General features: G+C 29.0%; 2 protein-coding genes and 1 long non-coding RNA gene across 4 annotated transcripts; 2 read left to right on the top strand and 1 right to left on the bottom strand.

Annotated features, from left to right (window-relative positions):
- Positions 1 to 983: 983 nt before the first annotated feature.
- LOC111041083 lies at positions 984 to 1,484 on the top strand (the record flags this gene model as incomplete). Its single annotated transcript, XM_022325243.1, has 2 exons — positions 984 to 1,234; positions 1,315 to 1,484. Coding segments are annotated over 2 exons (390 nt in total), but the record flags the coding sequence as incomplete, so codon positions are not given.
- Positions 1,485 to 1,556: 72 nt separating this feature from the next.
- On the top strand, positions 1,557 to 4,748 carry LOC111041086. Of its 2 annotated transcripts, XM_022325244.1 has the most exons (8): positions 1,557 to 1,723; positions 1,800 to 1,997; positions 2,074 to 2,270; positions 2,362 to 2,501; positions 3,410 to 3,643; positions 3,981 to 4,079; positions 4,215 to 4,277; positions 4,360 to 4,748. In XM_022325244.1, exons 1-8 carry the CDS (start codon positions 1,583 to 1,585, stop codon positions 4,668 to 4,670), a joined length of 1,383 nt encoding a protein of 460 aa, XP_022180936.1. In that variant the 5' UTR covers positions 1,557 to 1,582; the 3' UTR covers positions 4,671 to 4,748. The 2 variants fall into 2 exon arrangements, with proteins under 2 accessions (XP_022180936.1, XP_022180937.1); XM_022325245.1 differs by lacking the exon at positions 3,981 to 4,079.
- Positions 2,484 to 4,456, bottom strand: LOC111041088. Its single transcript, XR_002605278.1, has 4 exons — positions 4,349 to 4,456; positions 4,179 to 4,259; positions 4,020 to 4,116; positions 2,484 to 2,591 (listed from the first exon to the last, which is right to left on the bottom strand). It is a non-coding gene; the product is annotated as an uncharacterized LOC111041088 (long non-coding RNA).
- Positions 4,749 to 16,236: the final 11,488 nt, after the last annotated feature.

Below are 16,236 nucleotides of genomic sequence, written 5' to 3'. Positions count from 1 at the left end.
CACCCCATCCAAAGATCATAACAGATTTAGGTACCTCATGGACTATGATCTTAACAAAGTTTAATATGAAGATCTGATAAATGAAATAACTTTTGTGCTAATCAATATTTTTTTATTTTATTTTTATCATTAATTTATTGAAGCTGTAGTCTGCACGTGTCATAGGACGTTTTTTTTAATTTTTAATACTGAAAATAGAACGAAAAGATGTTAAATTGTTATCCTATACGTATGATACAAAAACAAAAATATTATAAATATTGATCAGAACATAAGTTATTTCGTTTGTCAGATCTTTCTGTTACATTGCATGACATATATTGCTAAAACTAAATAGTCAATATGAAAACAATGAAGTTGAAAAATATATTATATTTATTTTTTCTTACAATCACTGTTAGGGTTAACAAAAAACTATACCATATATATATGTTATAAAAATATTTATGTGCTGACTGTCGACTAACAATTCAACGCACATATTGTATTAAATTACGTATGGTTATTTTAATAGTAATAATTGATATGACTATTATAAGCTTAAAGCATCATGGCGGCACGTAAAATCTTGGATATTTTAGCCGAAAATACATCAATATATTATTATAGCAATTGCCAATGCGTAAAAAAAATAGGCATTATTTATCCTGGAGTCAATTATGACTCACTAAAAATAAAAACCATATTTATTTTTAGCTCATTGTTTTTTTTTTTATTTGATAAATGTGGAATATTTACGAATGTATTATAACGTAATTCTCGATTTATTGTCATTTGACTCTGCATCATTGTACGTGTTATTTGGTCATTAAAACAGTCCTATTTTATTTGATCAGTTTTTTTAAATATTTTTATCCTGTAAAAATTATTTTACAATTGTTTCCTTAATTTTTTTTTAAAAATGGAACACGACGGATTCTACTATAAAATTAATAAAACCATTGGTGGTAAACGGTAAGTCACACTCAGTTTTTTATTATTAAAAAGTTATAAAAATATATATAAAACGGTATTACAGCTACTATGTCTGTGCAACACCTAATGTATACTGTAAAGGCACACTAATCCAACTGGAGAACGGCACCATCATACCAAAAAAAGTTCACACACATTTAGCTTATGGTCCAACATTTAATCAACAACAACTTATAAAACATTTTAGGACAACTTTAATTGAAAGGTCAAAGACAGAGACTAAAGCTCTAAAAGTTATTTATGATGAGGAATCAGTTAGGTAAGGGTAACTTATAAATTATAATGCACTTTAAAATTCTTAAATTTAAACAATATTTTTGTGAAATGCAAATTTGATAGAAATCAGGAAGCTGCTTTAAATTATAGTTGGCCAACAGCAGAGTCGTACATGCGGCAGGCCAGAAGAAGTGTTTGTCCAGCATTACCATCCACACTACGGGAGTTGGGCGAATATTTAGATTTAAATGCTAACATGTAAGATTATATAGTTAATACAATTTAAAATTTCTGATTGTTGTAATTTAAGTACCTTATTTATTGGTATCATTGTAATAATTCGACATTCTACCAAGAATGGATAGTCGATAATGATGGGAAGTATAGTGTCATGTTTGCGTGCCAAGAAATTATTAGTTCTGTCGTTCATCAGGGTGCCACAGAACTACACGCTGACGCCACTTTCAAAGTAGTTCCATCAATTCCCCATTGCAGACAACTCTTTATGTTGCATTTGATTCTGCAAAATCATGTAAAATATTATAACTATTAATTACCAATCAATTCCAATTAATTATACGAATAAAACCATATACAATTTTGTTTAGTCTATACCTGTATGCTTTGTTTTAATGGAAGTGAAGACTGAAGCTTCATACAGGAAAGTGTTGGAAAGATTCCAATCAAAATTTCCTGAAGTCAGACCATTGTCTATTATGATTGACTTTGAGACCGCACTACGCAATGTCTTCTCCGACTTATATCCAGAAGCAATGGTATATTCTTGCTGGTTCCATTTTGTACAGGTTTGAAATTATTTTTGTATCAGTTGTTATATTTAAGTCTACACATTTTATTTATTATTAAAGTAATTTATTTTAGAGTTTGCAGAAAAATATTAAAAAAATGGGCTACTCAAATTACGTTCAGCAAGAGAGAGAGGCTAAAATGTGTTTGAGAATGTGCGCAGTGTTAGCACTATTGTCTCATCATCAAATTGAGGAGGGATTTCAACAGATTAAAATCCATGCCCAAAATAATAATGTTTTGATGCCAAGATTTTTTACATATTTTAACAGGTAAATTTTATATAAGCTATCGAGTTAAATGATATATTATTGATTGGAAAATAAATTTTCAAAACAATCTAATAGTTTTTAATTTCTACAGTTTTTGGCTCACTCGAAAAGGTCCAGAGTGCTTTTCAGTATTCAATCAACCGCGGCGCACCAATAACAACGTTGAATGTTTTCATTCAAGTCTTAAACAGACTTTTCAGGTGACACACCCAAATTTGTGGAGAATGTTGGGTGAGTTTTTTTTACTAATTTTTCAAATTAAAAAAAATAGTAAAATGTGGATAAAAAATAAAAATTGTATATATCTTCTTTCGGGAGAAGCTGAAAACAAATTAAATTTTTATAATTAACAATAATTAGCTTTTGTTATTAATAATGGAATCTTAGAATTAAATGTATTTCTACATAGTGACACAGAAATAGTTATATAATTATAATATGTATTTAGGTATTAGTTATTTTAGCTATAAAAAGAAAAAATCTAAAGAAAAGAATTACTTAAATAATAAAATTTTATTTATTTTTACTTTTTAAGACTTCTTTGTATACCATTTCTGTCTTTTTTTATTTTAAATCGAGATAGTGTAATAGGTATATAAATCTTTAATGCATATTGATATTAAGCATAGGTAGCCATTTATAACACAAGTAGGAAGGATTTGTAATTGATCAAATCTACAGTATAACTCTTAAAGTATAACTGATTAAATTTAATTGATAAAACATAAATATTGAAACTAAATAGTTTTTTTGTTAATAATAAATTAATAATAAATTTAAACATAAATAAAATGTATTCAATTTTTAATAGTTTCTACCCAGATTGACAATAGGTACATATAAAAAAAAATACCAGTAATCAATAGTAGGTACCTAGTCATTTATTGTATAGAATTTGTGTTAAAATAAATATTGCTTTAATTAATAATTTAGTAACTATATTTTTAGGCATAATATTTAGAAGGATTAAAGAGCATATAAATCCAACTCCTTATAAATTGTAATTGCTATTTGCTATTATAAGAAAATACTTAAGACCATATATGTGTGTAAATATAGGTTAATGAATATTATAAAATTAAAATTAATGTCCCATGGAAATAAATAATTAAAATTAAATGTTGATTTTCCCTACCTAGAACACTTGAATAACGTATCAATGAAACAACATATTGTGGTGAATCAATTGGCAGCAGGAATGGCTACAACACGCAACACAAAAATGAAATTCATTTTAAATAGTCTGCGTATTAAACATGCAACAGTTCTGCTTACCACAGGAGCAATAACAATTAAAGAGTTCTTGATACAGTGCTCACACTGTGTGGATGGTTACTTAACAAGAGAGTTGAATTGGCAAGATGAAAGTGAAGGTACGTATAGTAAAATATAGAGTAAAATCAACTATCCAAGTAGCTATATATAAATATCATAGAGCATGTACATTTTACATGATTTCTTAGTATTTTATTAAGGACCATTATGGTCCTCACAAAATTATATAAAATTATTACTTTATTAAATAATTATTTATGTTTCAAATTAAATTATTATTCTTGTTGAGATTAAAACTTTAAAAAAACTAAAATGTAGGTACCTATTTTATCCATGAATAAAAAATAGACATTAATAACTAATATTATATACATTAAAATAACTTAAAGTATTTTATCTACATATAAATAGTTTTGGTCTTTAACTTCTCAATAGATTCTGAAGAAGAGACTGATATTAATGTGATTAATGCACCTGTAGTTGAGGTTGTTGAAGATATTCTATTGAATAACAATGTTGTTGATAATCCAGAAAGTAAGTTATAACTTAATCTTCCACTAATACTACCTTCCTAAAATGTAAAAATGTAAACTTAATTTATGTCATTGACAATTATCTAGGTATTTTTCTCACCATAATTTATACATAACATATTATTTGATATTCCAGTAAATGATCCTGAACAAGAAGTTCCAGCAGACGTTGAACATCAAGCTGTCAATAATATACTGAGTAATTATCTTCTTACTTCCTACATATTATTATTTTTTTATATTTAATTTAATATAATATCTCATCATTACCTGGTTATTAGATCCAGAAGAAGAATATAATGAGGCAGATTTCTTTGTACCTGAGGATTTGGCCTTGGCCATTTGGGAGGAGCAATATGGTAATGATGAAGAACAAGAAATACCATATGCTCCTGTTCCTCAAAATATTGTAACCATAGTTCCTCGTAGAAATGAAGAGGATCTATGTGTTGTGTGTAGAGATGGTTTGAGAACACATGCACTTATACCGTGTGGGCATAGAGTTCTGTGTGTCGATTGTGTGCCAAGGTTAGAACGAGAGAATTGTCCTTTGTGTAATTCTCACTTTACAGGTACTTTAAGAATTTGGTAACATCAAAGAGTCATATAATAATATACAATTTAATTAATAAAATAAATTGTTAAAAATTATTTTGTTTTTGTTTAATTATATACATAAGTAATAGTTAATTTATTGTTATTAACTGTTTCTTACTTCAGTTTAAATGTCTCCAAGTAAGTTTATCCTCTCTTCATTAAAAAAAGTTTTCTTGACCAATAACCAGAATGCACTAAGTAAAATATAATACTAATTCCGACTATAGTCTATAATATATTGTAAAGTAAACTAAATAGTAAATATATTAGTAATATTGATACTTACTAATTACCAATTTGTTATTATGTAATATATTATATAATAATATTACCTATTTATAATTTATATATAATATTTTCTTAATAATAAAAACGGATGTTTACTTAAGCTGTTCCAGGGATTTACTTTTTTGGCTGTTGGCAACGCCTTATTTTCCCTATTTAATCGTCTATTATCAGTTCATGGTTATCATTTATCAATAAATTTTTTTCTCTGTTTTCGCAGATATCTTTAATCGTGGTTTTCACTATTATATAATAATAATAATAATAATAATTAGTTTATTTTGCCAATGTCAGTATATCACATTAGAGTTTAACAAAAACAAATAGTACATAAGAAAAAAAAAAGTAGTAATTTTAAAACAAGTAAAATAGTAAATATAACAGATAGATTTAGACTATATTGGCTCACTTCTAAAAAGCTAAAAGCTTATGCTAATAAATGAGAGTTTCATAGAACATTTAGTAAATAAACGTTAAACTAAGAATCGTATAACAACATAATACCTTGTTCCTCTACAAATTATTTTTACTTTCAACCCAATATGACCAAATTTAACAATTTGACAGAGTTTTTAAATGTATCCGCCTTTTCTTGACCACCCTGTATAAGATTATTAAATAGGAAAAATAAAAAATAAAACAAAAGAATAAAAGAAAGGAAAAGATTAATAAATCATAATTAAGTGTAATATTGTCAAACTGATTAAGCTTAATATATAATTTTAATGAGTTAATATTATTAAAGTTAAAAAGATTTAAGTTTAATTTACGACACAGCAATGTACATTTGTAAATAGGACTCTGAGAATTGAGATGTTACAGTCTTATAAAATTTAATAGAATTGAGATTAGAATGACATTTATTTCTAGTATTATAATTATGATCTATGGTATTTAAACAATGTCTGTATTTATATACAAGTAAAAGTAAAGATTTATTATATAATATTGATATGTGTTGTACATTAAAGTCAAGGTATAACTGATTTGTTGGGTATAAAAAAGGCTTCGAGTTAATAACTTTTATTAAACTGTTAATAGTTGTATTTAACAAAGTTAAATAATCTTTATAGGTAACACCCCAAAAAGGCAATCCATAATAAACTAAAGACTGAACTAAAGATATATAAGTATATTTTTCAGATATTTAATATCTTAAACCTATTTTAAGCTTTTAAAATTATAAAATAGTTTTCTGATAGTAATTACCAATTTATCTACATGATAATTCCATTTTAGTTTTTCATCGAATATTAACCATAAATATTTAAAATGATTTACTCTTTGAATATGTTGACAATTACATGATACAATTTTATTTTTACAATTAATGGAATGTGGACATATAAAAGATTATGTATGTTAACTGAATCAGATCTAAGATTAAATAATATATAGTTAGACTTTTAGGTTTGACTCTAAAAAAATATTATCATACCAACTCTGAACAATATCTAATGAATGATTTGGGCCTTACAGGATTTTAACGACAACACATTTGAAATGCCCTTATGTTGCAGATCTCAAAAATGATGTTTTTAAATTTTTTTTATGTACATTTAATACTTTTTATGTTTTAATTTTGTTACAAATTATAATATACCTAAACCAAGATTGCCAAATTTGTTAAACATATGATTTTTTAATATGTATAGGTACCTAATTTTATATATATTGGAATGATTAATAAATTAGTAGGTATTATGAACTGGAACTTCCAAAAAAACTACCAATACTTACCAAAACTAGGTAACCAATATTTAGATTAAACCTATTAAAATTGGATATGCTTATGAATTACAATAAACAGTAAACTATGCATAAATGAAAAAATAATTATTTATTTATCTTTATCTTTACCTAGATGAAATTATATTTATCTGGGCTTAACACTGCTTTTCCTTAATGGTTTATTGTGCATTTGTATGATGTGAAAAATGTCAAATTAAAAAAAATAGTAGGTAGGTGCTGACAGGAGGCTTGTTAAAATCAGGAATAAAATAAATTAGTATTGTTTAACCACATGAAAGATGTATCATAGAAACTAAAAAAACTAACAGTATATTTCATAGAAAAATTCATATGCAGGAAATTCAGTTATCCTATAATATACCTATATGGATACAACAGTCTCGGAGCATTGTAGTAATAAACCTAGTGCATATAAACTATAGGTAAGTTATAATATTTAAATTTTATAACCTATTGTGTCGTTTTCTTAATACCTACCTACATACACAATTAAACTAAGTTTACTCTAGTCTCTGACCTTCAAAATATGTGATTTAAGGTTTTATTATAAATTAATGAATAGGTTAACAAAAGTACTTAATTATTATATTTTGCGGTATTTATTTTATTTCCATGGTTTTCATGTCATTCTTAGAATAGGTACCCACACTTATTTTTAATTAAATTGCATATAAATACATAATTAACTATTATAACTTTGATTAATGTTTGGTGAGTACACTGAATGTCAAATTTGAGACCAGAGAAAAATTAAAATCCTCCCAAGTGATTAAAATATATTTATCAGTGATTGTTACTAGTTAAGTATTTTTTTGGCGCTGACAGCATATTAAACAATTATGTAAAAAATTAATGTCTACAACATGGACATATAAATATTAAATAGGTATATATATCTATTTATATATTTATATATATGATTTGCACTTTGCAGTTAGGCTCTGAATTAATTATACATATTTTACCTTTTTATTCTTTATTATTATTGAAAATAATAATTTTGGGTGGCATTTTTTATTCGACTGGCAGTTCCTTTTTAAACTAAAATTAAAAGATGTTAGGCCATTAAGGGCATCCATTTGCATATATATAAATGCTCAAATTGATAAGAAACAAAAATTAAATTGCTGTTTCTTACCACCTTATACTTGTTTTTTACTTATATTTTTTTTTAAGCAAAAACAATTTTTTTTAAATTTATTATAACATAATACATTATTTATACAATTTTTATGAATATTTATCTCTTTTAAGCAAGCTTGTGATAGAGATAGAGAGTAAAACAATGTTTATTATTCTAAAACAATACTATAGATATGTACATTCAAATGGTTGTAATACAAGAAGATATTATTGATTAAAAATTGAAAACAATATATATTTCTGCAAAGGTGAGACATGATGTTCTAATGGTTGGATACATATCCCTGCCTAAGTATATAATACATATTGACAGAGATTGATACAGCATATACTTGTATAACTTATAGTTTAAATAAATGCAAGTCTAGAGGACCATGCACCCTCTAGAGAATTGTCAGTCTTAACTCTTAAGCTTTTAGAGCTGTCTAGTTCTAGCAATAATTATATACCTACAACATAAAACACTTTTTGCTTTATATTATAACTTATAAGTATCCCTTTTTTGTTAAGTAATGTTAATTGGCTAATTTGTTCTTGTTAGTTAATAATAAAATGTCATAGGTTTCTGTGTGGTCATTGTAATTATCAGTACTTCCATCAAGTATTATTAACAACGCCACTGCGGCGTTTTTATTTTCAAAAAGGTTGTTTAAGTGTTGAATATGAATTTTATATAAATTAATTTAATTATTATATATTTATACACTTAATATATTATATTATAAAGTTAATATATTGTATAATGTATGTAAAATACTAAAATATATATTGTGTACTATCACAGTATCACTTAATAAATTAAAAAAATTGATTATTATAACACTTATCGGTATAAATTCGGCTTTAATACGTTTCGGCTGCAATACTTTCGGCTGTAATATTTTTCGGCTAAAATACTTTCGGCTGTAATGTTTATCGGCTAAAATACTTTCGGCTGTAATGTTTATCGGCTAAAAGACTTTCGGCTGTAATATTTTTCGGCTAAAATACGTTCGGCTGTAATATTTTTCGGCTAAAATACGCTCGGCTGTAATATTTTTCGGCTAAAATACGGTTCTGCTAATTTACTTGTCCAACCAATTATTTTTCGGCCGAAATATTTTTCGGCTAGAATACGGATCGGCTAATATATTTTCGGCCATTATACGCGCTCCCATTGGTGCTAATATAATTTTAATTTTTAACTTTTGACATATTGACGATTATAGAGAGCACTACACTGATTGTCGATTGATATTTAGCAGTCAACTAAAGTATTGGGACGTACTATAAATATACGCAGGTATAAATCTGATAATTTTCACTTTCCTTGAGTCGCGAATACAATTAGGTATAGATAATTGTAGATATAACTATTTTGGTACAATAACTAACGTTATTTTATCTGTCATACATTAATTACTTGTTTTTTCACTGGTTTTATAATTTCTGGTAATTCCACGGGAAGGGGGGCAAGGGCGACCGCAGGCAAATGCGTTTTGACAATCAAAAAAATTAAAAATATGAAAAAGTTGCATTTAAGACTGCAGTCAATAATATCAGTATGCCTCAACCCATAGCGTTATTTAAAATAAATAAATAAAGGTAAAATTATTATGTATAAGGAACCAGGTGGTAACCCAAATTTAAAAAAGGTATTTAAGTCATTGAGAATTCAATTTTCAAAATAAAAATGGGAAAGGGGACATGGGTGCCCGAAGGCAAATGCGTTTTGATAATCAAAAAAAAAATGTTATGAAAAAATGTGCTTTAAAAACAAACATTAAAGCCTGCAGTCTACAATATCTGTATTCCTAAACACTTAGCGTCATTTATACAATAATTAAATAATGATGTAATGAATATGTATAAGGAACCAGCTGGTTATCCAAATTTAAAAATGATATTTAGTCATTAAGCGTTCAATTTATCATAAAAAATGGGAAGGGGGACCTTTGCGCCCACAGGCTAATGCGTTTTGAGAATCAAAAAATATAAAAATATGAAAAAATCAAATAGAATTCAATTGTAAAAATAAAAATGGAAAGGGGGACATGGGCACCCGCAGCCAAATGCGTTTTGAGGATCAAAAAAAAATAAAAATATAAAAAAAGTTACAATAAAAACAAACATTAAAGACTGCAGTCTTTAATATCAGTATACCTAAACTCGTAGTTTTGTTTACAATAATTAAATAATGGTAAAATGAATATGTTAAAGTAATACCAGCTGGTTATAAAAATTTAAAAATGGTATTTAAGTCTTCCAGAATTCAATTATAAAAATGAAAATGGGAAGGGGGGCATGGGCGCCCGCAGGCAAATGCGTTTAGAGAATCAAAAAAAAAAAAAATATATGAAAAAATCAAATAGAATTCAATTTTAAAAATAAAAATGGAAAGGGGGACATGGGCACCCGCAGGCAAATGCATTTAGAGAATCAAAAAAAAAAATATATGAAAAAATCAAATAGAATTCAATTTTAAAAATAAAAATGGAAAGGGGGACATGGGCACCCGCGGGCAAATGCGTTTTAAGAATCAAAAAAAATAAAAATATGAAAAAATGTGATTTAAAAACAATCATTAAATTGAAGGAAGCAGTCAATAATATCAGCATACCTAAACTTATAACTTTATTTACAATAATTAAATAATGGTAAAATGAATATGTATAAGAAACCAGCTGGTTATAAAAATTTAAGTCATTGAGAATTCAATTTTAACATAAGAATGGGAAGGGGGACATGGGCGCCAGCAGGCAAATGCATTTAGAGAATAAAAAAATAAAAATAAGAAAAATCAAATAGGATTCAATTTTAAAAATAAAAATGGGAAGGGGGTCATGGGCACCCGCAGGAAAATGCGTTTTGAGGATCAAAAAAAATAAAAATATAAAAAAAGTTACAATAAAAACAAACATTAAAGACTTTAATATCAGTATACCTAAACTCATAGTTTTGTTTACAATAATTAAATAATGGTAAAATGAATATGTAAAAGTAATACCAGCTGGTTATAAAAATTTAAAAATGGTATTTAAGTCTTCCAGAATTCAATTATAAAAATAAAAATGGGAATGGGGACATGGGCGCCCGCAGCCAAATGCTTTTTGGGAAGCAAAAAAAAAAAAAAATTATAAGAAAATTAAATAGAAATCAATTCTGAAAAAGAAATGGGAGGGGGAACATGATCGCCCACGGGCAATGAATTTTATTAATAAAAAAAAATCAGATATTATTTAATTTTTAAAATAAAAATGGGAAGGGGGCATGGGCACAAAAAAAAATATGAAAAAGTTGCATTAAAAACATACATTAAAGACTGCAGTCTAAAATTACCAAATATTAAATCGAAAATGCCATTCAAATTCATTTATTACTTAAACAATGGTGATTAAGATTAAACCAGCTGGTTATGAAAATTTTAAAAATGTTTATGAAAAATTTAATAATAGTTAAATTGTAGAAAAAAAAATATTAAGGCTTCATGGGCACGCACGCGTAAATGAATGTTTAGAATCAAAAAAAATCATCTACTTTTCAATTTTAAAATTAAAAATGGGAATTGGGGCATTTGCGCACGCGGGCAAATGCATTTTGAGAATCAGAAAAAAATAATTTAAGGAAAAAAGTGAATAAATATGATCAGAGTTTTATGGACTTTACCTCAGTACAATAAAATAATGTGTTAATTGACTGAACGTTTTTATGGATGCAAGAAATTAAAGTCTAAAATTAAATTCTAAGTTCTCTTTTAAGTTAAAGCTTTGTTTTACTTAAATTATTTAATGTTGAATTAAAATTATATTGTGTTAGGTTAAAATATAATTTTACAATATTATTATTATACTATTTACAATATAATTTTAAGTCACTAAACCATATTTTAAATTAAAACTTATGAATAAATAAATACTGAAAACCTCACAATAACTCCTCATACCGTCAACTCTCATTATTTCTTAATTAACATTTTGTTATATTTTTTGATACATTAGAATTTTTAAATCAGTTTTTATCATTTTTTGTGATAGACAAATCAATAATTAGTGTTGACTGTATTTAAGTTATTATTAATTATAAGTACTGGTACAACGCTAGCCGACTGGCTTTAAAACTGTGAGTACAAATTATGGTACTTAATTATGTTCTTATTTCTCTTGGTAATATTTAAATATTTTCTTTTATTGTTATGCTTATACAATATCGAATACCTTGTTAGTTAGTAGGAAAAGATCATTGCAATGCACTCGACCAGGGATGATAGTATACTACCGCTAGCCTACTATCATCCCCACAGCTTCAACTATCCATAGTCCTTAGGCGTACTAACCTTTTCATGACTTATTTAACCCTCTTTTTTAACACCATAGTCGCGCGAGTTGGGCAGTGTGGGGGGTGCTAGTTTAATCACCCCTGTTTGGCGCGCGACTAACAGAGGGTTAAGTGGGACCCTTAGAATAAAACCTTCTTTGGTTTTCTTTTTTTGTGTCCGCTTATCAAGTTGAACCTTTTTTTTTATTTTAAAATATACACAGTCAATGCAATGGCCAATGGCAATATCATTTGCCCTAGAGCTCATTAAAACAAATCACATACATAAAGCAGTAATCCTTAGCGACTCATTTAGTACCTTGAAGAGTATTGAAAACATATCCGATCCAAATGAGATCGCCAGAAAAATCCAGAACCAGATCTACAACCCTACACACACCGGCTACTCAATTACCTTAATATGGATACCCAGTCACAATCAAGTTCCGGGAAACGAAAGCGCTGACGAAAAACCACGCCCAGCAATAAACTCCACTAATGCCATTAGACTCAATTATTTTACCTTACACATTCATAACCAGAATAATATCAATCAACATATGGCAACGGACATGGAATTAAGGAACCTCAAAATGAAATCAAATTAAAATTACCGTCCACACATGGGCGTCTCCACCAGACTTCTCAAGAAAAATGGAAACCGCAATCAATAGAATTCTTATAGGACACACATCGATAACACACCAGTGTCTGATGAAGAAGGAAGACCTACCCCTAGGCACGTGGTGGCCGTACGAGAATCCAGAAAGCGCCGACCGACGCATGAAGTATAAGTTTGTTATTCTCAAATATGTAGCTTGAAATCAAACCTTATAATTAAGATTTAGGCCGGTGAAGTGGCCGAGTTGACCAAAGCATCGGTTGGAATCTCATTTAACAACGAAAGTTTTAATATTAGAGCGATTATAATTTTTTGGAATCAACGAAGATGAATGATAACTGCTTAACTACAATTTGATTTGTTTCATACTTGTAAGACGCATTTGAACAATTAGAGACCACATTTAGGTGAAACGTCTTCTTAAAGCAACATTTATTTAATTAATTATTTAAGTTTCATGTTTTATAAAATTTCTAGGAAGATGTCCAGATTTCAAGCAACTGAATAACGTATTGAAATAATTTTATTTTGGAATTATTTGAGAACTATCTGGGTGATAAACTTTCCCCCCTTCCACTGCCAATAATCGACACCACTGAAATAATCGTCATTTTTAGCGGTTCTGTTATATCTTTTTGTTCTATTAATATAAACAATTTGGATTTTTGAGTAACACGTGCATATTTGGAGCTAGGATTCGTCACTAAACACCCAGGTGGTCACCCATCCGGATGCTAGCCACGCCGGCTGATGATTGACACCCATTAGGGACTTCAGCAAATCACCGTGCCACACCAAGCCCCAACTAAATTATTTTTATTTTGTATTAATTGTATATTACATATTATTTTGTATGCCTATTTGATTGTAAATAAACCGTGCACTATGGCTAACACCATATTTTGTAGGGATCACGGTAGAGTTCGAGTAACAAGTGTAAATGTGGAGGTAGGATTCGTCACTATACATCCAGGTGGTCACCCATCCGGATGCTAGCCACGCCGGCTGATGATTGACACCCATTAGGGATTTCAGCCATTCACCACGCCACACCAAGCCCCAACTGTAATATTATTATGTATATTTTTATATTTCCTTTTGCTACGTGAAGAATTGGCTTACGAATAGTGTTTCAACCATGCCACAATAAAATGACATACAGTCATATAGATACTTTAACATAATTTATTATATAGGTAAAAGAGTTACTTTAATATAAGTTCAAGTGATAATTTCATGTAATTTTTAAAAGTAATTAAGCCATTTTTTCCTTGTTACACGTAGTCAGACATTAATGTCGCATACCCTTCATTTACGTATCCGGGCAATATTGGCGTTCTTATCAGAGGTGATACTTATTGGGGCATAATGTGCAATGAGCAGTTCAAAACCAAAAACGGTCCATAATTGCAAAATAAGTTATTCGGATGGGTAGTCGTAGACAAAACGTCGACAAAAGTAAGTACCAGAAAATTAAATTCGTGTTTGGTAACATCTCAATATCAATACCTATTGTTATAGAACAAAATAGATTCATTATGGAAAATGGAAGAAAAATCGTCGAAGCATAATTGCACTGACGAAGAAAGATCGTGTAAAACACATTTTAACGAAAACCTCGCAAAAAATGAGAAAGGCAGATTTACAGTTAAACTACTATTGTAAGCATTCCCAACCACATTAATGTCGCATACCCTTCATTTACGTATCCGGGCAATATTGACGTAGTTATCAATAACATTTGTTATATAACAAAATAGAGTTATTTTGGAAAATGGAAGAACCATTGTCGAAGCATAATTTCACTGACGAAGAAAAATCGTGTAAAACACTTTTAACAAAAACCTCGCAAAAAATGAGAATGGCAGATTTATAGTTGAACTACCATTCAAAGGAAATTTTCATCAGCTGTGTACCTCATACACCTCAGCTCTACGAAGATTTCGATCATTATGGAAAAATGGTTAACAAAGAATCCCGAATTATATATAAAATGTATATAAAATAAATAAAAATAAAAATACATTTTCATATTATATATTATATAAAATGTTTATGAGAGAATACGAAAGTCTCAATCATATATGGAATGTATTTATGATACCGGCGGCGATAAGCAGTCAATCGATCACACGAAATGTTTTATCCACCGCACTCGTATGTAATAACTAATAATTAATAAACATCTGTAGTACTGTAGTAGAACGACTAAGTTACGCGTCATGTTTGACGGGCCGGTAAAAACTAATGGCGGTGTGTCATTAAATGACATACTAATGAACGGACCAAAAATACAACCAGACCTATTAGATATCGTGGTAAGGTTCAGAACACATAAATATGCATTTTCGGCGGACAAAACAAAATGTATCGTCAGGTATTAGTTCACTAAGACCATCGTAACTATCAGCGTGGATTATGGAGATCAGATCCAAATGATAAAGTAAAAGTACAGAGACTATGTACTGTTACTTACTGTTTGGTGCCGACAGGTTTTTTGGCAATAAGTTGGAAGCAATTGAATGGCGCGATGAATTAATTTCAATTATGCGTGGTGGGGGATTCGAACAATCAAAATGGACTACGAACCATACAGATTTATCTCCGAATCAAAACAAAGATGAATTAACGACCGCACCAATGGATAGAGAAAGCGTGAAAACTCTAGGTTTATACTGTTAACCGAAAAGTGATTACTACACGTACGTCGTACAATTACCTACCGAAAGTAAAAACTGAAACAACAAAAAGACATATTCTTGCCGGTCTAGCTACATTATTTGACCCATTAGGCTTAGTAGGTAATTAATATTGGTGGGTAAAATTTTGTTGCAAAGTTTATGGGGTGAGAAAATCGATTGGGACATCCCAGTTCCACCACTCGTACAACAACAGTGGGAGACATACAATACAACCATGGTTTGACATAGAAATACGTCGTTTTTGACGTATTTTCTTGCATTTTTGTTCAACTTGATGACACTATTGAGAGGATGTCTACGCACTATTTGTTTGCTCTTTATGTCCCACGCGCAACAAGGCAAATTTATGTTCAGCAGAACCAACCATTATTAAAGTAACAATATATGGTTGGTTCTGATACATTATTTGCTTTGTTGTGCGTGGGATACTGAGAGCAAACAAACAGTGCTCTGACATCCTCTACCGATCTTTTTATTCTATCCCATAAGTCAAGGTTTTCAACCTATCGCTAGGTAGTTTTTCAGCTGATTGATCTAGTGGCGTTTGCAAATTCAAGAACCTTTCCTACGTATTCGACATTGTTAACCTAACTATTCTACCTCCACACTTCCTATTCACCCTCCCTACAAGTCTCACTCGCTCTCCCTTCTCGACCCCCCCACCAATCACCCTTTTCACACTCAGTCTTTCTCCCTCTCTCACTATTCCCCCCTTTTTTCCATCTCACTACAACTCTCTCTCTCTCTCTCTCTCTCTCTCTCTC

The sequence above is a fragment of the Myzus persicae genome, unplaced genomic scaffold (assembly GCF_001856785.1).
Source record: "Myzus persicae strain clone G006 unplaced genomic scaffold, MPER_G0061.0, whole genome shotgun sequence".
NCBI lineage: Eukaryota > Metazoa > Arthropoda > Insecta > Hemiptera > Aphididae > Myzus > Myzus persicae.
This window is presented reverse-complemented; position numbering and strand designations above follow the sequence as displayed.